The sequence below is a fragment of the Mesocricetus auratus genome, unplaced genomic scaffold, assembly GCF_017639785.1.
Source record: "Mesocricetus auratus isolate SY011 unplaced genomic scaffold, BCM_Maur_2.0 Super-Scaffold_100018, whole genome shotgun sequence".
Lineage (NCBI taxonomy): Eukaryota > Metazoa > Chordata > Mammalia > Rodentia > Cricetidae > Mesocricetus > Mesocricetus auratus.
Window position 1 is genome coordinate 26,589,097 of NW_024429199.1, and position 24,173 is coordinate 26,613,269.

Here is a 24,173-nt window from a genome sequence, read left to right on the forward strand (position 1 = left end):
ATTGAAACAAGGCAATACCAAAGGATCAGGTACAAATGTACTTCAACTCCCCATTGTTGCATAGTTTTATTACCTGTTCTCTGTGAGATCCAGGCTGGGACTGTGGTGGCACTTGCAGCTCCTCTAGAGTGTCTTTGGCTGTGGTGGCTCCTAGATCTCCCCTAGACCAGGCTACTAAAAGTGAGCAACAAGAGGTTTATTCATCACCACCACAATAAGAGATTTTATTGTTTGTAACCTGGCAATTGACATGTGTCAATAACCTTTCATTAACCAAATTCCATTTATGTTAAGGAAGTATAGTTGCTGTTGAAAGCAGCTACGAGTGGAGAAGCAGGGATCTTTAACTTGTAACCCACAGTTCATATGTGCCAGACATGAGACCCTAGAAACAGGAATGCCTGTTCTTCCGCCCCCATTTTAACAGTTCTCAGTCTGGTTAAACTACTCTACAGTTAATAGCTTAAAACAATTGTTCTGTTTGCTTATAGGTTTGTGTGTCAGCAATTTGGGCCCATCAGATTTTGTGTTGGTTTCATCTGGGGCCTCACATGGTTCCTGACAGCTGGCAGCTTAAGTAGAGCAGGTTGACCTGTGGTGACCTTATTTACATCTGTGTGGCAGTGCCAGTTACCATCTGGGCCATGAGTCCTTTGGAGAAGAACAGCTTCATCTAGACATAGTGTGCTTCCAAGACAGCCAGTGCAAAAGCTGCAAAGCATCTTGGGACTAGCCTTGGAAGTCACATACTACTCTGTTTGTGGAGCTGTAAACCATTTGTAGTTATGTAAAGTTTGCCATGTTCACCATTCTTGAGAGTTTTGATGTCTCTTAATGATCCTTCTTATAATGTGTGGTGAAATTCATTGATTGCAAATCAGTGCAATTTTACTCTTTGTTCATATTTTATTCTCTTAGAAAATGCCCCTCACCTCTTAGTGCCTTTCCATAGCTACTCAAACCCTCTCTGTCTTGTGATCTGAGCAAGATGGGACTTTACTGATTGTTCTCTCAGGACTGTGCAAGTCATATTTATAATCCATGTTCTTTTTAGTGTTTCCATTCTTAAAGATCTGAAAAGATAGGTCCAAAGGTGTTCTGACACCACCTTTCTTTTGACAGAGTGTAAGATCTTCTCTTTAAAGGCCTCAAACCTGACAAATAAGTGTCCAGGGTCTATCTTTAAGGACAATTGCTGAGAAATACTCATGTCTTCCCTTGTTAACTAGCTTAGTTACCTTAAGACATTTTTTCTTTGATATTTTTCTGTCTGATCATGATTCACACAGTCCTGCATTTTCTCTTTCTTCCTTTATCCTTATTATGTCTAAATGGGAGAGCCCTTTTCTGTTGTTAGGTCTGTGATACTTGGCCTATAATATGCCCACTTATATAACTGAAATTCTTTTTATGTATTAATTTATCTTTAGAACTCCTCACTTGGTGCTCTGCAGCATCAGTCCTGGTCTTTTGAATGCTCAATTGATGCTTTCACAGAGTGTAAGCGAGGTACACTCTGGCTTACACATTTCTTCCACAATTCTTTGTCTCATCAGGATATTTTAACATGGACAGTTCCATTTGGAAGACTGTCTGTGGTTGTTAGAGAGAAATGTTAAATAGATATTGTGTTTTTAGTCATTAAAAAAGAGATTTAAGCTTTTAATTTGAGTATAAGCTTTCAAGTTTAAAAAGTGCATTTTCACCTCACAAGCATGAGGTCCAGAATTCAGTCCTCCAAACCAAGAAGCAAACATGTGAAAAACATGACCTAGGTGTCTGTGACTCAGGTCTGTAATATCAGCACTCCAGAGGCAGAGATACCAAGATAAGGGTTGTTCCTTGAACTTGGAGATCCATGTCTTCCATATGAGTTGCACTGGACAAGTGTCAGATATCTACCATGGAAGTCATGTGACTAACTCCCCTTCTTGGCTTACCAGGATCTTCTGCTGGCCATACTTAGCTTTGTAGTCTGTTATCCAGTCAGCTTTTACTGCCTTCCTGGAACCCCCAGTTCGTATAGCTTGAGGTTGCTGATGTTCTAGCCAGTGTCTGTGTCCTGAGTGATTTGGGAGTATAGGAAGCTGATAGCACAGATCTGTCCTGATGAACCTGTCTCCATACTTCAAAATCCAGTAGACATTAAACACCCGGCTGGAGCTAAGAGTGGACATCAAGTAGCTTGCTGGTGCTGACAAGTTCTCTGTCTATTTAGTGGTGAAAATGTGCTGGATAGATGGTTCCAGAGTTTGTCAAACATCTTGTTTAGCTTTTGTCAACTTGACATAGAATAGAGTCATCTGGGAAGAGCCTCAGCTGAGAAAATGTGTCAGTTAGATTGCCTGCCTGTAGGGCATCTTTTTGATTAATGATTGATATGACAGGGCCCAGCCCTTTGTGTGTAATGCCACCCCTAGTCAGGTGCTTCTGGATGGAATAAGAAAGCAGGCTGTAACCCGGGGGTGGGGGGTGGGGTGGGGGGGTGGCACACGCCTTTAATCCCAGCATTTGGGAGGCAGAGGCAGGGGGATCTCAGTGAGTTCGAGCCAGCCTGGTCTACAGAGCAAGTTCCAGGACAGCCTCCCACAGAGAAACTCTGTCTCGAAAAACCAATCCCCCTGAGAGAGAGAGAGAGAAAGAGAGAGAGAGAGAGAGACAGACAGACAGACAGACAGACAGACAGACAAAAAGCAAGCAAGCAAACAAGCCAGCAAGCAGCATGTCTCCATGGTCCTGCTTCAGTTCCTCCCTGCAGGCTCCTGCCATGACTTCCCTTCGTGAACTACAAGCCATAAGCTAACATAAGCCCTTTCCTCCCTTTGGTTGTTTTTGGCCAGTGATTTATTACAGTAATAGAAAGAGGGACAACACACCAGCTAATCTTGGCCCCTCCCCCAACCAGGGAGCTGGGCAACAGCAGCCCTGAACTACTCTTTGCTGGTGCCCGTTCAGCTTCTCCACCTTTCAGCTCTCCTGCCACTCCCCTGTGACATTGGATGCTGTTGCTCTTTTGGAATAGTCTCATCTTCACTCTCCTGCCTCTTCACGTTCAGTCTCTCTGCTCTACCACCTCACAAACACCTGTCCTCCACCAGCTGCAGACACCCTTCCCAGGCTTTCCCAGCTGCTGTTAGAGCCTACCAATTAATCTTCCTTTCTGTCCTTTTTGTTTTGAATTTTGAGAGACAGGTTCTCTCTCTCTCTTTCTCTCTCTCTCTCTCTCCCTCTCCCCCCCCTCTCTCCCTCTCCCCCCCCCTCTCTCTCTCTCGTGTGTGTGTGTGTGTGTGTGTGTGTGTGTGTGTGTGTGTGTGTGTGTGTGTGTGTGTGTGTGTGTAGTCCTGGTCCTGGCTGTTCTGGAACTTAGTCTATAGACCAGGCTGGCCTAGAACTCAGAGATCTGTCTGCCTCTGCCTCCCAAGTGCTGTAGTTAAAGGCATGCACCACCACTGTCTTTAAATGTTTATCTAGTTTCTTACCATCCTTCTAGAAACAGCTGTTCTCCAATAGTCACATGTTTTTCTCTTAAATTATGACGTATGTGTGATTTTCTCTTAAGAGCTTCATCTTGGGGCTATCATTTAATCCTGTGCTGGTTATTCTTGATTGATTTCTTCAATTGCCTTCACTGTGTAATCTACCTGTGTGTCTTGCTTTTGCTCCAGAATTCCTAACCTAGTCAATTGATTGAACAATGGAGTCCAATTAGAAACCTCTGAAGTCGTCTGAATTTCCTTGTTTCTTTGTATCCCCCAAATTTGTCTTGGTATCACAACTGTGATTTTACTTTACGTCTGAAGCATGCAGGATACTCGAAGGTGAAAATCTTACCACTTGACTCAGAAGGACTAACCATCTCAGTGCTTATCTGCACTGTTGGGAGTGTGTTAGCTCTGTGGTACAGTGCTAATGGTGTTCTTGCAGACCCACACGGTAAAGTTGTCATTATGCCATCTTTGCCTAGAAACCTTCAATGGTGATCTTCAGAGCAGAACCTGCACTTTTAATCTTTGTTTCCAAAATTTGTTATAAACTGTGTTCTTTCTTTTGGTTTTGGTTCTTACTTTACTATGCAGCCCTGTTGTATCTTATTATTTGTTATTCCTGAATTCCCTCACTGTCCTCCACCTCTGCCTATAACTGAGTATCTCTGCCTTTCCCATCTAGGATGATACTATTCTCTCCTCAGTTCTTCATTTATTTATTTATTTATTTATTTATTTATTTTTGGTTTTTCGACACAGTTTTCCAAGGACACGAGTAATTGCCCACAAAATTGAGAGAAAATTGTATAGTGAATGATAAATAGGAAATAGAAAGCTTGTCAGTAAAGTAAATCTCTTAATGAATCCCTGGTAATTCTTTATTACATGAATGGCCACATCAGCTTATCTGAGACGAATTGCCAATATCAGTGGCATGAGAAAATATTTTTAGTAATTAATAAAATCAAAGATATAAATTTACCTCCTGATGTTCATGTTTGCAGTCTATCATTTTCAGTGTCGTTTCATTCTCTACAAGCTGGATCCATAGCACCATTTGTATTAAATGTGTCCTGATGGGGAATGTCCTTCTGTATACTGTGAATATATGTTTCTCTTATTGGTTGATGAATAAAGCAGTTTTGGCCAATGGACAGGCAGGATATAGCCAGGCAGGAAGTGTAGGTGGGGCTATCAGACCAGGAGAATTCTGGGAAGAGGAATGCAGACAGGAGCCACCACAGAGACGAATGTATATGGTAGTACACCCAGGCATTCTCTGGTAAGTTAAGGCCATGTAGATTAATAGTTACAGATTAATAATTAAGAGAGAACTAGCCAGTAAGAAGTCTAAGTCATCGGTGAAATAGTTTATAGTTAATATAAGCCTCGGTGTGTTTATTTGGGACTAAATGCTGCAGGACCAAATGGGACAGAAACTTCTGTCAACAGTGTCCTCTGGTTTTAATTATTATTTTATTCATTTATTTTGCTATTTTATGTATGGATGTTTTGCCTGCATGTATGTCTGTGTACCACATGTGTGTATAGTGCCTACAGAGACCAGAAGAGGGTGTCTGATCATTGAGACTGGAGTTTTAGACAGTGGAGAGCTGCTATGTATGTGGTGCTGGGGATTGAACCTGGATTCTCTGGAAGAATAGCCAGTACCATTAACTGATGAACTGTTTTGCTAGCGCCTGTTCTCTGGTATTTTACCAAAAATGAGTTTTTGCCATAAACTCCTTATTGAATGCATTTGTTTCCTTCGTATCTGGGTGTGTGTAGCATGTTTCCTCATTGGCACACAGGAAGTGCTGAACTATCCATCAGTATCATTGACCTCAATCAATCTATCTGCAGTGATAAACAATTCATTTCTATTCAGTTTTTCAATAATGCTTCATTCTGTGTTCTAAGGAAAATGACCATTTAGTACAATACTAGGTATTTCTTATTTCTATAGCATAGCATATTTTTAAAGTTAGAAATACCTATCTTAATGCATAAAAGTGAAAATGAGATCATTAAAGTGGAACTTACATGGCATAGACCATAAATCCTTTAAATTGTTTTCACTACCTTGGGAGGTTGCAGGTTTTGAAAATAATAGAAATGGATTAATTCTCTTCAAATTTAACATTAAGTACAGAAATGTAGCATTTTGACAAATCACCATTTTACTTCTAGTGTTGATATAGAATTCCGAGTTCTTATGTATTTGGGGCTCAGTTTAAAAGAAATTCACAAGTGCTAATGGATGACTGAAAGAATATGTTTCCACTTGAAAGCCTTGGGCAGAGGCTGTGGACCCGGAGGCCCTTGCCCTTCAGCATCCGTGTGTACACTTCTCCTGTAAGGAGAGCGGGTCAAATGGGGATATGCCATGGCTGCCAGCCCTCGAGAAACCCCGGAGCTTAGTCACACACACACACACACACACACACACACACACACACACACACACATACACACACAGTCCTCATGTCCAAAAGTCAAGGTTTTTATCAGAAAATCAGTTGCTGACTCAGAGTTGGAGGTTTGGCCCTTCCTTCAGTCTTCTTTATCCCCTGCCCAGACATTTCCCTTTTCCCACTGTCCCTGGCCCAGCAGACACTTACATGAGCTTTCTGGCTAATCCTGCATGTTAAGTACAATTAGATAGTTTACACCTACATATGAATGCTGTTAGAACTAGTCAGTCCTCCAGCATGCGTCCACGTTATCTGGCTGGCACGAAGCCTAAGTCTCATGATGTGCCCACCTCTGTCTGAAGCTGTTATTTCCTTTAGAGCAGATTTTGCTTTTTGCTAGTTTGGAGTTTGCTAAGCCATTATACATTTTATTTGGCACTGTGAGTTAATACACAAACCACCACAGGTCAGTTAGAACCCAGCCGAGCATGAGTATTATTATATAATAAACCTCAAAAAGATTAACAACATTATTTGTAACTTAAATGATTGTTAGTAACGGTTGTTACTATGGCTTAATTAGTTGGTAGTGCTTCCCCATGTCTTTAAGTGCCAGTTCTGGATTTAGTTTGTGCAGAATAAAAGGAAGACATGGAGACTTTGGTTTAGGAGTGCTTTAAAGACAGAGTCTGGCTGTATTGTGCCAGACCACCATAAGATTCATGATCCTCCTACCTCAGGGTTATAGTTCTCTTCCTTATCAAACCTAGATATGCAATGAAAATATTGCATACATTGCTTCCCATTGCATCAGTGACGTCCCTTGCTAATTTTTCACCACAGAGGGAAGAGGATTCTTTCTAAGTATATATTAAATAATTCTGACAATTTGCAGTTGTTGGGGAGGGATGTTTGTTTTTGTGTGAAACAGTGTTTTAGGTAGCCTGAGAGTTGGGTTTAAGCTCAGTTTGTAGCTGAGGATGACCTTGAACTCCTGATCTCCTGCCTCCACATCCTGAGTGTGGAGAGGTATCATTATAGATGTGAGCCTAGCCCCCAAATTTGAGTTTCTTTTAGTCAACAATAAAGTTCTCTCAAAAGACTGTGTCTTACCTAAGTGCCAAAACCCCAGTTAAGGAGGTTGTTATACATTGTACTTCGTGTCTGAGGCTTTCAGTGCCAGCTGCTTATTAGACAGTTCTGCAGAGGACTTTCCCACTCAGCCGGAGACTAGAGGTCAGGAGTTGAGAATCTTAAAATTGTCGATCCCTGCCTCCTGAATGTGCACCCATCATGTTTCACTTCCGAATGTTTGAAACCTGTTGAGGACTTCTGTTTGAAGACTCTGGGCTATGTGTCAGCCCTAAGTGATGCTGATCCTGGGGCCTAGCCTTGAAGACTAAGGCTAGGGTAATGGGACCAGCTCTAAGGCCCCATTTGGTACAGGCCTGTGCAGGTATTATGCACACTGCCTTGGTCTCTGTGAGTTCACATGTGTACCAACTCTGTTGTGTGTAGAAGACCTTGATTCCTTTGGTGTCCTCCATCCCCTCTGGCTCTTACATTCTTTCCACCTCCTCTTCTGCAGGGGTAGGATATGATCCCTTTAGGACCCAGTGTTCTCTGATCTCTCCTCTGCATAATGCCTGGCTGTGAGTCTCTATATTTGTTCCCATCTGCTATAGGAGGAAGCTTCTCTGAAGATGGCTGAGCAAGGCACTGATCTATGAGTATAGCAGAATGGCATTGGGAGTCATTTCATTGCTATTCTCCTTTAGCAGAACACGAGTATTTGGGTTCCCCTAGGCCCATGGCCTATATACTCTCAGGTTCTTGGCCACCCAAGCAGAGTGGGAAGGGGGGTCCATCTCATGGAGTGGGCCTTAAATCAGATAGTGGTTGGTTACTCCCACATGTTTTCTGCCATTATTGCATCAGCATAACTTACAGGCAGGTCACTCTTATAGACTAAAAGGTTTAGCTATGTTGGTGTTTGTGTTTCCTTTTTGGTATTGTATAGAGTACCTTCCTGTACCAAAGGTGCTGAAACATAGGGCTGAAGGCTGTATGGAATCACTAGCTTGACTTCTCCACATTCAGTGAATTGTATAGGTGTTGGTCTTCAGCAATAGTGCCTTGATGTCAGTTTGTGGAGAACTGCCAATAGCCTTGGCTATAGTCTAGGTTGTTTGGGGCTTTCCATGGGATGACTTTGGCTAAGAATTACATCCTATACATTCCTGATACTGGAAGCTTCATTTGGTCATGAGAGATGTCCAGTTGAGGCTCTGTCTTCCTTGTTGTTTGACAGTTTCATTTAAATTGCCGTGTGTGTGTGTGTGTGTGTGTGTGTGTGTGTGTGTGTGTGTGCGCGTGTGTGTGTATGTGTGTGTGTGTGTGTGTAAGCTTCTATTATATTAGGTTTCCATACCACCCATCAAATGGGTTTAGCTGTCCTTCCCTTCAATAATGCCTTTTACTTTAGAAGTCTTTGTTCATTTGTCTGTTTGTCAGCCTTTATTATGAGCAGTTTTAAGATGCTCTTTAGGTGGCCACAGATGGATGCTATGAGATCCTAAGATAAGCTGATTGGGGCAGGGGGGGGGTTGTCCTTCTGTATATATGTTTCTCTTATTGGTTGATGAATCAAACATTAATTGGCCAATAGCCAGGCAAGAAGTATAGGTGGAGCTACCAGACGAGGAGAATTCTGGGGAGAGGAGGCAGAGAGAAGCCAATAGAGGGACACCATGTAGCCGCAGAAGGAGTAACAGATCCAGACATTCTCCAGTAAGATAAGGCCATGTAGAAATACATAGATTAATAGTTATGGGCTAATAATTAAGAAAGAGCTAGCCAGTAAGAAGCCTGAGCCATTGGCCAAACAGTTTCTAATTAATATAAGACTCTGTGTATTTATTTGGGGCTAAAGGGCTGTGGGACCAGGTGGAAAAGAAACTCCGTCTACAATAGCCAACCCTCTGTTGACTGCAGCAGTCTATGGATTAAATGGAAGCCATGCTTCCAGCAGCCTCTGGATCTTGATGGTAACTTGTGAGAGGCTCCACGAGGACCATGTGTATGATTTCTTTTGCTTACCAAGAAGCCAATACAGTGCCATTTCTGGAGATTCAGGGACTTGTTTATTTAGTAAAATACTAGTATCTTAAACCTTATTTTTATTGTGAACACGTTTCAATTTGTAGAACTTAGTAAATGGTTTAACTGACAGGAATGCCATGCTTATTTGCATTAATTTGAATGACTATAATCTCTTTCATTGAAGTTTTCATCTTTTTTTTTTTTTTTTTTTTTACTACTCTTCAAGTATAGTCTTAAGAACATTGCTTAGCTGGGTAGTGGTGGTGCACACCTTCAGTCCCAGCTCTTGGGAGGCAGAGGAAGGTGGATCTCAGTGAGTTTGAGTCCAGCCTGGTCTACAAAGCGAGTTCCAGGACAGCTTGGACTGTTCCACAGAGAAACTGTGTTTTGAAAGACCAAAAAAAGAAAAAAAGAACATTTGCTCATTTAGTGACCTTGACATTTGTTAATTATTATAAATGGTGACTAAGTAGGAGATTGGATTGAAGAAGAATGGATTGGGATTCAGGAACATAATTTATAGATAGCTTGTATTAAAAACTGTCTCTTTGTAATATAGTTGATATTCACCTAAGAGTCTCAACATTTGAAAACATATACCTAGGAGTAAATTAATATTTGTATCCTACAGTGTCAAATCTGACTTTAAGGTTAGGCAAGCAATGATTGACAATTTGCCTTTTTGAGGGACTGTTTTTTTGTTTTGGTTTTTTTTGTTGTTGTTGTTTTTAAAGATTTGTTTGTTATGTTTACAATGTTCTGCAGGCCAGAAGAGGGCACCAGATCAAATTACAGATGGTTCTGAGCCACCTTGTGGTTGCTGGGAATTGAACTCAGCTCCTCTGGAACAGCAGTCAGTGCTATTTACCTCTGAGCCATCTCTCCATCCCCCTAAAGGGACTGTTTTTAGCAGAGTGTTTTAAGTGCTGATTTCAGCTCTGGACCTTCATTTGGAATACCATGGTTCTGTGAAGGCGTTGACACCAGCAAATGTGCTGCAGTACTCTAGAGTATGTCCCAGATTAAGCTCAAAAGAGCCATTTTGTGATGAGAAGAGCTATACCTTGTCCATCTGTCCATCCACACCAGCTTATACCTTCAGACATGTGTTCACATCTTTCTGGATATTGTTCCCACGATGCCTTATTGCTCTCTCCCTATGTCTTTACTGTCAGGAAAATGTTAACCTATCTGTTGAGCAAATAGTCTCATTTCTCAGGCTAGGAGTACATCTTTTCAATCTTGTCTCAGGAGGCAAAGGATTATGTAGCTCTCCAGTGAGGAAGGGAATGCACCAGCAGCTTCAATCAGTTGGAAACAGTCCCCATAACGTATCTTTAAAAGAGAAATAGTTTCCAATTAGAAACATATCCCTGTGTATTTTATTTAGAATTGTGCTTACTGGCCTACATGCTGAGTGATAGGAGCTTGCATCTGCCGCTAACTTTGAATTTGTTTGCTGCATGCGTTTTTTCTTTCTGATTTTGCTTGTGTTTTGTAGGTAGCTGACTGCTCCTGGGATGAAACCATAAAGATCTATGATCCCATCTGTCTCACTGTTCCTGGTTAAGATATGCTGCTTTAGTCTGGAACTGAGATATTGACTGATGAGCTGCTTAACAAGAAAACATTAACTACTGAAAGGGTAGAAATCAGGCCTTCATATTTACTGAGATTTTAGAATTTTCAAACTTACATTGAAATCAGTTTTAAGGCAGCTGATAAAAACATTGTATCATATTGTAAGCTTGGTATACAAGCCATATTTTCCTAAAGAATAATTATTGTTATGCCATATCTTGTAATGTCTATTAAAATGTTATCTCTGTATTGTAAAATGAACTAAAATATGGAAAGTTAGTAGATTACATGGGCAGTAATATATTTCATTTTTAATTTGTCATTTTGAATGTAAAATATAACTTCCTGTTGATAAAAATCAAAATAAACTGTGTTCTTGATCATATATCATTTGTGACATCCTAATGCAATTGTCTTGTAAAAATGTATTGTGTATATGGATCTAATTTTGTATTTAATGTAGATATAGCTGATGTTTGTACATGATCTCTAATATAGGTTTACATTATTTGGTAGTTATTTATTGAGCATTCACCATGTGTCTGACATATACACTGAGTGAAATTCTCTCAGGATAGTAATGCTGTAAGCTGTAGAATACTGTGAGTTAACAGCTTTAAATTTGTATTTAAATCCTTTTCGGTACTGTACCCATGACTTTTCTTTCTCTTCTCACTTCTTCACTATAAAAACTTTTTTCCAGATGTGGCAGCACGCACCTATTAATTCCAGGCTTTGGGGAGCTGAGGCAGGAGGAGTGCAAGTCTTAGGCCAGCTTGGGTTACCTAATGAGACTTTGTCCATCCCCTATCCTTATTGCTCACCCCCCAATGCCCTGGTCCTAGTAACTCATCTAGTTATTGCTCTTTAAGTAGCTTTAAATTATACGTTAAGCCCCCTTGGCTACCTCCCTTAATGACAAAATTATAAATGTGGCTGGAAAAGGTTAAAGGAAAAAGTTAGTAAAAGAAATCATTTGCACAGCACTTATTTTATGTCAGATATGCTTTGTAGAAATGTGGGGTCTTAAGCTTTTGCAAATGTTAATTTTATTGAATATTTGTTTTTAGTGTGGATGTATGTGTGTATATGGGTGTCTTTTGAGTGTGGCTTTTAAGTGTTCCTACCTTTCACCATGTAGGTCTTGATGGAAGTCAGATTGTCAGGCTGGGTGACCAGCACCTTAACTCTTTGATCCAGCTCATCAGCCCTTAAATTAGAAGATGGAAAGATCCCCCATGCTCGTGGATTGTTGAAATTAATATTGTGAAGATGAGCAATCTACCAAAAGAAGTTTACAGATTCAACTCAATATTAATGTAAATCCCGTGACATTCTTCACAGAAATAGAAAAAAAACACAAAACAAACAAAAAATCAAACAATGCTGAAGTTTCTAGGGGAGCATGAAAGACCTTGAGCAGCCAAGGCAATCCTGAGCAAAGGTATAGTGCTGGAGGAGTTACCATGCCAGGTCCCAAGCTATATTACAGAGCTGTGGTAATAAAACAGCATGGTACTGGAGCAAAAACAGACATGTAGATCAATAGAACAAAATAGAACACCCAAACGTGAGTGCATATAATTTCAGCCATCAGATATTTAACAAATATTCCAAAAATACACACTGGAGATAAAACAGCATGTTTTCTAAATGGTGCTAGGAAAACGGGATCTCCTAATATTTGAGAATTAAAAAAAATAAGTACTTGTAACACTCAGAACAGAAATGAATCCTAGTGTGTATGCCATACATATTTATGCTGTATTCCAGAAAGCACAAGATGAAAACAACTTCAGACACAAAACACAAATCCAGAAGTACAACAGGAGACAAAGTGGAGCCAGAACAGGACTGGGAAGCGCATACCACAAGGTTCTGTTAGTTGCTACTGACTGGACCAAAGATTCGCCTCTATGGTTTCCAGTGTCATAAATGATAAGCAGGATCAGTTATGCAGCTCCGTGTCCATGGCCCGAGGACCCAGACTGTCTTATCATGAGGCCTGGCTTGTAGAAGACACTCAGAGGGTGTTAAGTGAATGAGTCATGTCAGGGTAAGGACACCTGCTGTCTTGGATCCTGGATCAGCAATACTACTAGTTCTTTTTGCAGTGGACATTACTTAACAAGCGGGTGATAGTGAGTGGGGCACTCAACTCTTTCTTACAGTTGTGACTGCAGAGATGCTTATCCTTTCTCTCCACGGGAACTAACAGCACTTCACCAAGCTGTGTCTCAATAACAAAATGGGTCCACAGTGGGCTCTGTGTTGGTAGAACCTGTAGTAAATCCAGATCATATTTACAATGAAAGGAAGTTATTTTCCTCCTTGAATATGAGAGATTGTAGTAACAAAGTAGTATTACCATGTATCCTTTGAAGCAAAAACCTTAGGATTTAAAAGCTAACATTAGCCTTTGAGGGTACTGCAATACATGGTGGCAAAAACCATACATATAAAATAAAAATAACACTTAAAAAAAAGGGAGAACAGCAGTGGTGATAAACAACTTTAACCCCAGCACCCAGGAGGCAGGGCTGGTGAATCTCTGTGAGTTCAAGGCCAGCCTGGTCTACAGAGTTGAGTTCCAGGACACCCAGGAGTACACAGTGGGACCCTGTCTCAAAGAAACCAATAGTAATAAAAAATAAAAATAAAAGCTAACTTCCCTCTCTGTGAACTACTAGCTACTGATATATTGTAGGGGAGGGACAGTCCTTGTCTTCAGTACTCACTGAAGACTCAGACAGACTTCAGCAGATGGTTCCAGATTCATGGTCACACACTCAGTGGGTCTCAGAAACGAAAGTCATGGATATAGAAAGGAGTCTAGTGGGGAGGAGGGTAACGGGTGGGAGAGAAATTGGAGGCATTTACAATAATCAGAATGCACATTATTCATATACGAAATTATCAGATAACAAAAGCAAAAGCTCTTTTAAAATTTTTGCCAAGTATGGAGGTCCATGCCTTTAATTCCAGAACTCAGACTGCAGCAAGAGGATTACAGCCTGGGCTACACTGTGAGTTGAAAGTATCCTGGACTACAAAATGAGACCCTGTTTCAAGAAAATAAAACCCCAAAACAACAAAATTCCCTAGCATTTCTCTTGATCCACTCTCCCCATATTCAGGGATGTGAGGGATGTTTAGACTCTGACTTTCTGATACATATAACTCAGGTTCGTGGTGTCTGCCTATGAGTGTAATCTAGTTGGTTCTGGGGCGAGTATTGGAAGATGAAAAAGGACCCAGCTGAAGCCTGCTCTAAAAGCAAAGAGGCATGCGTTTTCTTGGTTGCTCATGAACTCAGTAGCCTTTAGGTGAAAAGTCCTTCATGGGAGAAATCAGCACAGATGTCCTGGCCACCTGTTGTTGGCACTCACCCTGTCTGCCTTCCAGACTACCCCTGCACCTGCTGTGACAGGACAGTGAGGGACCACGTGACCCATCTGCCATCAGGGGTGTGTGTGGCATGCTCCATGTATGCAGTCTTTTTTGTTATTTTGTTTTTGTTTTTTGAGATGGGGTCTCACTATGTAGCTCTCTGGCTGTCCCGGAGTTCACTGTGTGACCAGGCTGGTATTGAACTCAGAGAGATCTACCTGCCTGTGCCTCTCTGGTGCTGGGATTAAAGACATTCCTTCTCAATCTTAATTACTTAACTGCCCAATGCCGTGCTGCTTTCTAGACAAGGAAGCCATGGGTGTCAAGAGTCACAATAAACAGCAAGTAATAAGCTGAGTTGAAATCTGGCATAGCAGACTCCAAACCTTTGCCCCTGCCGTGTGACAGCCTTCTAATAAGATGAGCTGGCTTGCTAAGAACGAGATGTGAGCTCTGGTGACTCTATTCTGACCTTTCTGAGAGGACTAACAAAATTGCATTTCCAGCCTGAAAGGCAAAGAAGTTGAATGTGAGCTTGGGTGACCCTATGGAAGCCATCGTCACTCTAGATGACATTGTTTTTGTCTTTCGCCCTTCTTCACTGAATGTCTTAGCAGTGTTTTGGCTTGTCCAAAGATGAATCCTTAGTAATTTCTTACTAACAGATCTCTTTTAGATGTGCCAGTCTCCTTAACTGTTTTAACTTCTGTACGTATGAACTGAACACTGGTTGCCTCCCGCCTTCCCCTGCGGGTGCTCCCACAAGCCTGTGAACCCACTCTCTTCCAGCCAAGATCATCTGACCCACTACAGCAGCTTCCCCCTGCATGTGCTTGTTCATTAGTTGCCAAGGAAGAGTCAAGTTAAACAACAGTGTAGGTCAGCTAAAGGCCTAACCCGACAGCTCCTGGACCCTCTCCACTCACTGAGCATACCATTCTGTGTCCCGTCCCCTTACTCCTAAACCCAAGTACCATCACCCCAGTTTCTCTGAACAATTGCTACCAGTCTCTAAGTAGCTACTCTATTTCTAGTTCTGTACCTCCAGAGCCACCCTCCTCTGTGCTGCTGCCAAAGACTCATCTAAAATGTAACCAGAGTATCCCAATTTTAGTGTAAAACCATTCTCTGCATGTAGGATTGCCTACAAGAAATAATTCAGTTCCACTAACAGGACAGCTCCGTCCTAGTGGCTGCCTGTAGCATGGCTTCTCCAGCAACACCAGCATGTCCACAAAGGCCCATGGAAATCATGGCAAGTTTTTAATTCTATCTTTACTTGAGCTAGTCTGTGTACCTTAGGTGTTCTGTCTTTGACTCGGCAACTTCTTACTCATCATTTAAAAAGTTACATGAAATGACTAAAGAACAAGATTGACAGCAAATTCTAAAATAGCAAACACACAGTTAGCAGAGCTAATGGAGAGAGAACATCAAAAGGATATACTTTCAAGGATGCGTTAACTCCTGTTAGCTAATAGCCAGAGTTTATTATTGTGTGTGTGAATGCATGCTTGTGTATGTGCAGGTGCCCAAGTATGTGTCAACCAAAGGACAACCTCCACCTTGGTATTTGATGGGGTCTCTCACTGGCACCAAGCTCAATGATAAGGCTAGGTTGGTTGACTGGCGAGGCCAGGGCATCACCTGGGCGAGTATCGACCTCTCCAATGCTATGATTACAAGTGTGCACCACCACGTCTGAGTAAATTTATATGGATTCTGGGGACCAAACTCAGGTCCACATGATTGTGGCTCAATGACTGAGCTATCTCCCCAGCCCTAGTACCCAGAATTTATAAAGAATTGTTAAAGATCATTTACAGGGGATGGGGAGATGCTGCAGTTAATAACCCTTCTTTCTCTTCCAGAGAACCTATGTTTGGTTCTCAGCACCCATTTTGAGGCAACTGCCTGTAGCTCCAGCCCCAGAGAATCCAACCCCTTTTTCTGGCCTCTCAGGTACCCAGACACACATGGCATTAACACATACAATTACACATAAATAAAAAATTAATCTTTTAAAAAATTCCTAGATAAGAAAACACAGAAGTAGATAGAGGGTATCAATGGAGAGGTCACAGGGGTAGGAAGGGTATGCTTTAAAATGTTTGACTATTCTTCACTGATGATACGGAAACACTAATGAAAGTGGGGTCTCTCCCCCTTTTCTGCATATTGCGTTGACAAGCATTGACATACAGATAAAATGGAATGCTGGTTAAACTGAGAGTATGGTCACACACCGATTCTGGTAAGCAATCTGGCAACAGGTCAACATGGTAAGTTCCCCTGGGCCCCAGGTGTCCCACTGCCAGTATTCTTAGAATGTCCAGGAAGAAGTGGAAGGGCACATTTGGTAAACCTAAATGCCTGTCTACAGAGAAAGATTTTTCCATAGGGCTGGGATATAGCTCGGTGGTAAAGCCCTTGCCTGGTATGTGTGAGACTCTTAAGTTCAGTTCCCAGTATAGGGAAGAAGAGAAGGAAGAGGAGGGGAAAGGGGGAAAAGAAGAAGGGGGCATACAAAGAGTCATACTACAATCATCTAAGAGTGTCTGTGGTAACAGTTCAATCTGCAAGGTGCTCAGCTCACCGCTCAACCATGAGAATCTGAACTTGGTCTCCAGTCACCATGTGAACTCCTCACAGGCTGTGTGAGGCGGTGTCCACATGAGAGGCCATTGGATCTCACCAGAGGTGGTAAAGAGAAATCCAAGATTGAAGTCTCCAGAGTGACATACTCATTCCCGCCATGTTCTTGTTGGTCACCAAGACCAACTACAGTCCAGTGAAGAAGTCAACAAGGGCGTGAATAAAGAAACAGGACCCCATTGGGAATGGAACTACCTTCAAAGTTGATTATGACCAGGTGCTTTTAAAAATAACAAACTGTATGTGCAAATGGAGGACCTCCCAGTTTTATTTTTTAAAGAAGGCATTGTATATGACTACCTGGATACGAGACTACAGGGCAGCCAGCTGTGAGCAGAGGTGGAGGAAGCATTTTCTTGTTCTTTATAGCTTGCTTTTTTTAAAATATGTACTACAATGAAAGAGCCTGTGCCACATTCACAATTACAATGATAAAGTAAATTTATTTAGAACCACACTTCTTTCTCCAGAAAGCCATCTGTGCTCCCTGTCAAGCTGATGTAATTGCCTTCCTGGGTCTCTGTCTCTTTGCAAGACTTCCCTGCTGTATTGTCTTGCTGGTGCTGCCCCTCCCCCACGTGTGGCTCCCCAAGGACAAGCTGAGTGCTCATCCTTGAGTCCTCTGGCTAACAGACTACCCAGCACAGAGTATTTGTCCACTCTGTTTGTTGAATGAATGAACTAAAAGATTGATTTTATGCCACTAATATTTATTGAGTAGCTCTAAAGATAAAGAGCTTGTGTCTAGACCTTTGGTAACTTGATGCCAATTGGTCAAATGGCTTTGTGACCTCAGATCCAAATTCTGGTTCAACTGTTCTTACTAAATATACTATGATCTTTATTTTTTTTCTTGATTTTCTTTAGGAACTTATCTATTAACTAATTTTGTCGGAGATGAGCTTAATTTGTTAGGTCCTACCAGGCAACTATATATAATACAGCAGAGAGAACCTGCTCTTCATACACTGTAGATCAGAAATATTAAGCTAAGTAGTCTTGCCTAAATGAGAAGGGTAAGGTAGCTGAGTCAGCCATAGTCCTCCACCTAATGTTAGTATCACAAATGGAAGCAATTATAATTGTTGGCAGAAATGAATCATTCCAAAACTAGGTCTGTACAACCACTTCTTTATAATATTCGCTTATAATAGGATGTCTTCCAGCAGCGGCCCTGTAATTGGAGTGGTCGGGAGAAAAAAAAATCTCCTATTGAAAATCTTTTTAAAAAAAAGTTCACTTTCAGTCTTGATCTCCGTACTCTGCATGTTTTTAATATACCTTTAAGCCACACACCCAATTCGTATTGTTGCTTCAGCCTTCGCTATTCTAACCCCTTGAAAACCGGAGTCTCTTAAATAGCTAATAGTGTGTAACCACAGCTTACAGTAATAAAACCGAAGGGTTCTCAGGGGGACCGGAAGCTCTCAGCACACTGCCTCTGGGACTTATTCCTGCAAAGTCAGCTCCGTGGGGTCCAAACTTTCCTGAGTGCGCACCTGTCAGGGACAGGCAGGTGGCTGTACGAGGCGCTGGGCAGTAGCCAGCCTGAGCTTGAGGACAAGTGCTCTCAATGCAAAGTACCCACAACACAAAAGCTGGTCCGATGAGGAACTGCAGTGAGCCTGGGATTCCTGCTCCAATGATTTCTCTTTTCCCCCTGACGAGCTAATAATCAGTTTCCGCATCTGTACTCTACTACTGCGTTCAGCATAGAAATGTAATATATATATGAGATTTTGAGGAAATGTGTAGCCTATGTGTCCAGGCAAGGAGGTTGGTGTTCAAAGGTTACAAGCTTGAAATCCCGGTGGCTAACAGATGAGACCCCAGGAACTGAAAGGAGCACGATGGGAAGACCTCAGACTCTTCACTTTTCCCCCACAGCCTGGCCTTGGCTGTAGATTTCAAATAGCATGGGAACTGCTGTGGCTGGCGCTTGGAGAAGACCAGCCAGCGTTCTGTTCGTGCTGAGTTCGCTGCGGGTCAGAGCATAATTTCCCACAAGTGAATTCAGATCAAAGCCTCACTGGTGGCGGGTGGGGGTGGGGTCACAAAAAGAAAAGTAGATTTCACGGGGAGGAACTTCTCACCCACACCATCCTACTCCCCAAAGCTGCCCCTGACTGTCTAGCAGGCTGAGGTCGGTTCCCTGGGCTCCAAAAACCGTTTTTGACGAATCTCCGGATAGGGTGGGGTGTTTGAGGTCATCGCTGCTGCGCCCACCTACTTTATTCCCTGTATCATGCATCCAGCGCTACCCCTCCCCCTCTGGGGCTGCTTCCCTTCCAAGATCCTCCACTACTAGTACTATCTGCGTGTCCCCCTCCTCCCAGTTTCTGCTGTTTGGCTTATTTTATCTCTTTGTCTAAATTAAATGTGACCCTCTACTTCCACGATCCGCTTCCCAGACGCCATCCTCCCTGATAAAGCTTCCACAGGGCCATGCATGATCCCAGGACCTTTCCTAGGAGGGTCGCAGACTCACAGCCCAGCAAAGGCCAGCGTCCAGGCTACAAAGCATCTCCAGGCAGTGGCTCTTTCAAGTCACTGGGATCTTGAGTGTCAGGGTCCTCGGCCGCCCTCCAGCACCGACGTGCCTGTTTCCCATGCATCGCTGGGAGAGACCGTGGGTGGAAAATCCGCTGCAACTCGCGGGCTACCGGGCTGGGGGCGCCGTCACTTGTTGCGACCAATGAACGGTGTTCAATGCTGGAGCGCTGTTGTTACTAATTGCTGTGCAGGGGATCCCCCAGCCCGCACCCCACTGTTCTGCGGTTGTGGGAGGGAAGGAAGAGTCGCACCCCGACAGCTGACCCAGGTGGGCACTGGATGCCAGAGGGGCGCAGATTCATCCCTTCCCGGGGCAGCCGCCCCAGAGGACCAGTCGCCAGCCCGCACTCCGCAGAGCGTCCTGCCTGACCCGGGAACCGCGCGGGACACAGCTCAACGCGGCTCCTCACCTACTTCCAAGTCGCGGTCGCTAGGATTCCCGCCACTCCTCTCAGAACGGTCCCCCACCCTTGTCACTTTTCGGAGTCCCCCGCCCCCGCCTCCCGGGAGCTGCGGGGCAGTCACACGCGGAGCCGCCGAGCAGCGAGGACGCCCGGCTGGAGCTGCCCTCGGCAGCCAAGCCCGCACTCCCAGCCCTTCGCTTCGCCCCGCCGCCGAGCCCGCGCCCCCGCCGCCCTCGCCCCGCGTCTCTCCGCTCCCCTCCCGCCAGTCCGGAGCTCCACCACCGCCGAGTGCGGCGGGGCCGGCGCGATGCGGCAGCTGTGCCGGGGTCGCGTGCTGGGCATCTCGGTGGCTATCGCGCACGGGGTCTTCTCCGGCTCGCTCAACATCCTGCTCAAGTTCCTCATCAGCCGCTACCAGTTCTCCTTCCTGACCCTGGTGCAGTGCCTGACCAGCTCCACCGCGGCGCTGAGCCTGGAGCTGCTGCGGCGCCTGGGGCTCATCGCCGTGCCCCCCTTCGGCCTAAGCCTGGCTCGCTCCTTCGCGGGGGTCGCGGTGCTCTCCACGCTGCAGTCCAGCCTCACTCTCTGGTCGCTGCGTGGCCTCAGCCTGCCCATGTATGTAGTCTTCAAGCGCTGCCTGCCCCTAGTCACCATGCTCATCGGCGTGCTGGTGCTCAAGAACGGTGCGCCCTCGCCGGGGGTGCTGGCGGCCGTGCTCATCACCACCTGCGGCGCCGCCCTGGCAGGTGAGCGGGACCCGCGCCAACCCCCCGGGCCACCCACCCCACCCGATAGAGACCGCGGGGCCACTCAGTGCAAAGCCCTCACTGCCAGATGGGGAGACTGAGGCAGAGTGAGGCGGAGAGCTTTGAGTGGTCCTAGGGCTCACAAAAGGGACTTTGCTCCTGAGACCCCGTGCAGCCTTTCTCTGTCTTCCAGCCTCCTCCATCAGCCCTGCCCCCAACCCCCGTGTCCCCGCTTCCGCCCCCCGCCCCTCTTCTCAGAGCGTCGTCCCCACCCGGGTCTTTCTGGTTCAACCCTTTCCTCGGGGAGGGATGGAGAGTCGCCTGAACCGAGAGCTGGAGTCCAGCCCCGGACTGAGCCGGAAGGAAGGGACCCGGGAACTTCCTCGGATCACGCGGGGCCGGGGAGCTAGAGAGATGGGAGTGAAGCCTGGGTGACCCAGGCTCCTTTGGAGTACCCGGGCGCTAGGCAGAAGGGACCCGCCTGGGACTCAGGTACGGGAGGGGGCGGGAGGACCCTGAGGGATGCAGCAGCCAGCAGCGGGAAACCCTCTTTCCGGGGTCCCGGCCGGCGCCCGGGAGAGGCCACTAACTGGGGTTCCCTCTCCCTTCCGGTGCCCACTGGGCGGGGTGGAGGAACCACCCGCCCAGGTGACCTCCGTTCGGGTTCAGAGACGCCAAGGGGCCCACCCCAGAGCTTCTGAGCTCTCGGTGGCCTTCATCCTGGCTAAGACAGGGTGCATTGACTGGGCTTGACTGTCGCATTTTGACACAGTGATGGGAGCGCGACGGGCTTCTGTTGAGTACCCGCGAAATTCGTGGGCAGAAGTGGGATGTTAAGCGGGTTTTTCCAACGCGACATGCTTCCCGGAGTGGATACCCACCCGCACCAACACTGTGTCTCCTCTCTTTTTCTTTCCCGCGCTGGCTCCGTCTTGGTGCGCTCAGGAGCTGGCGACCTGACAGGCGACCCCGTTGGGTATGTAACGGGCGTGCTGGCGGTGTTGGTGCACGCAGCCTACCTGGTGCTAATCCAGAAGGCGAGTGCAGACACGGAACACGGGCCTCTCACGGCACAGTATGTCATTGCGGTCTCCGCCACCCCTCTGCTGGTCATCTGCTCATTCGCCAGCACCGACTCCATCCACGCCTGGACTTTCCCAGGCTGGAAGGACCCGGCCATGGTTTCCATCTTCGTGGCCTGTATCCTGATCGGCTGTGCCATGAACTTCACCACACTGCACTGCACCTACATCAACTCCGCGGTGACCACCAGCTTCGTGGGCGTGGTGAAGAGCATAGCCACTATCACGGTGGGCATGGTGGCCTTCAGCGACGTGGAGCCCACCTCTCTATTTATTGCTGGAGTCGTGGTCAACACCCTGGGCTCCATCATTTACTGTGTGGCCAAATTCGTGGAGACCAGAAGGCAGAGCAACTACGAGAATTTGGAATCTCAGGCAGCAGGAGAGGAAGCACAGCCAAGTGGGGACCAGTTGCCTTTTGCTATGGAGGAGCTGCCCTCCGAGGGTGGAAATAGCTGGCAAGAGGGTGCACAAGGGGCAGGTGGCTCCTTACAGCAAGCTGGGCAAGAGGCGAGGGAGAGCCCCAGAGGCGTCTCTCTGGTCGCTGGGAGCTCAAGAATAGAAGAGCATTCTGATGAAGTGGGTAGGAGATCCCTGAAGGATGCTTACTTGGAAGTGTGGAGGTTGGTTAGGGGAACTAAGTATATGAAGAAGGATTATTTGGTAGAAAATGAGGAGTTACCGAGTCCTTGAAAAAGACATGCATGTATGTACATATGTACATACGGTCATTTTATATGGTAGAAGTAACGTCTAAGGCGGGACCTCCAGTTTTATTCTGAGGAGTAGGGGAAGAAAAGCAAAGGTAAGCTGAAAGGGACCGGCAGAGACTAATTGGCACCTATTTATTAGTTATTAGTTATCTAGTGGGACTTTGCCTGGGGTGCCACAGAAGGAAGATACCCGTGCAGGTGCTTAGCAAAATCAAAAGTGGTTTCAGCTTCAGACTCCTGGACGTTCATTTTTTTTGTCTTTATAATCATATCCAACCATTTGCATGTACCAAGAGTCCCTCAGCCTCCCCTTCCAAAGATGGCTGTAGCAACGATGACATCACTTAGTAAGTTCAAAGATCACATTCAGGGGCACATTTCTGATGACAGACTATAGTTTTTATTGCCTGTGAGGCAAAGGTATATTGTTGACATGACATTTATAAATATACTGAATTGTTTACTCCTCGGGTCATCTGCAGTATCATGTTTACTCGAATTTTTCCTTCCTTCATTTTTTAACGAGTATTCTATTATTCTATTATATATTAATAGGAAATGTTGAAGCTATTTTGAAGACATGTTCTTAGCTTTCATTATGAAGTCTAAAGTTTGCTCTTTGTAATTATGTATCTTAAAGGCTGTTTGGGTTCTTTGCTTTATAATATTTATTATTGAATGCTATAACCTTTTAAAAAGCCCATTTTCCCCCCATGTAATACTCTTGCAAGCAAATGCAGTGGCTGGAATGTAATTCAGTGTTGACTGTAGAAAAGCCAGAAGGGAGACAGGCCACCGTGGAAAGCAACCCGAGTCACATTGCACACCCCAGAACTCTGTTACAAAAAGAGCAACCGCTATATTCGCATTATGATATTTTTCTATCTTATATTTGTCGAAAAATAAAGTGTGAGTCTATCTGTAAAGTGGTGGGTTGTTAGAGTTTGTTTCAGACACATTTATGTTCTGTTGGGCAGTTGGCAGCTGCTTCCCATGTGTGGGACACAGTAACTGTTGTGCAGGTACAAACCTATTGGGAGCTTTCTTTCATTTTACCATTTCCTATGGTGACACTGACCTTCTGACCTTCCTGGTTTTACCTTCCCAGTGTTGCAATTGCCCGCATGCAAAGCCCAGTCTAATGTGATGCTGTGAACTGATACCAGGGCTTCCTGCAGGCTAGGCAAACTCTCTACAACTGTGCTATACTTCCAGCTGCCATTGGGAACTTCCTAAATTACCTCAGCAGTCAGATTTAAAATGATAAAGCAAACAACAACAAAGAATTTCCCGCAAAGAAAACTATAAGGAAGTAAACACCATCTCCTACTGAGGAATGAAAGCCACCTATGTCAGACAGAAGTACAAATGGAAATGGAGATAGTCTAGAAGGCAGCAGCCACCAAAAGAAATACAAGAGGCAGACCCTGATACCGGGTTGCTCTTGTTAGCCAGCATCTTCCTGAAAGACTCAGATAGTGGCATCTTATATTTTTCTGTTATTTAAGAAAACCAAGACAACCTAAAAAGCAGAAGTCAGGCTTTGGCTCATTGGCAGGTCTCTGCAATCTGGTGAGCAAATGACATTGGGGCTATGGCTGACCCTGCTCTCCTGCTTCTTCCAGGCAGCCAGTTGCTTCCAGGAGTGCCACCAAAGTACAGAAGTTGGAAGTGGTCACAATAGAAAAATCAGAATTGCAATGGCTTTTCAAAACTTAAAATAAAAGTGCTAATTTTGACACCAGCACACCAGAGAACAATATCCTGCTACACCAATATAAAGCTGAGAATTAATTAAAAGCAACAAAGTTGAAGGAATCTTGGGATTTCTTTTTATACCATCAAAGAATAATTGTTTTTTACTGAACAAATTTCCCTTTGGTCACAAGTGTGGGATTTTACATGTTGCAAAAAGATGAATCCTTTGACAACAAACTTGATGAAACATTCTTTTAGAGTTCACTAGAGAAATAGAAGTGATCAGGGCATCCAGGAATTCATAATTGTGAGGGTGCTTAGTATGAGATCTGTGGTAAACTCAGGCATGG

General features: G+C 44.6%; 2 protein-coding genes across 3 annotated transcripts in view; both read left to right on the forward strand.

Moving 5' to 3' along the window:
• Positions 1-10,967, forward strand: part of Pex7 (peroxisomal biogenesis factor 7) — a 55,858-nt gene extending 44,891 nt beyond the window's left edge. For both annotated transcript variants that reach the window (XM_040728136.1, XM_040728135.1), the window contains one exon: positions 10,503-10,967. In XM_040728136.1, coding sequence (XP_040584070.1) covers positions 10,503-10,571 — 69 coding nt within the window. In that variant the 3' untranslated portion in view covers positions 10,572-10,967. The remainder of the gene's footprint in view (positions 1-10,502) is intronic.
• Positions 10,968-19,866: 8,899 nt separating this feature from the next.
• On the forward strand, positions 19,867-23,051 carry Slc35d3 (solute carrier family 35 member D3). The gene is made up of 2 exons (XM_005065838.4): positions 19,867-20,330; positions 21,276-23,051. Exons 1-2 carry the CDS (start codon positions 19,892-19,894, stop codon positions 22,103-22,105), a joined length of 1,269 nt encoding a protein of 422 aa, XP_005065895.1. The 5' UTR covers positions 19,867-19,891; the 3' UTR covers positions 22,106-23,051.
• Positions 23,052-24,173: the final 1,122 nt, after the last annotated feature.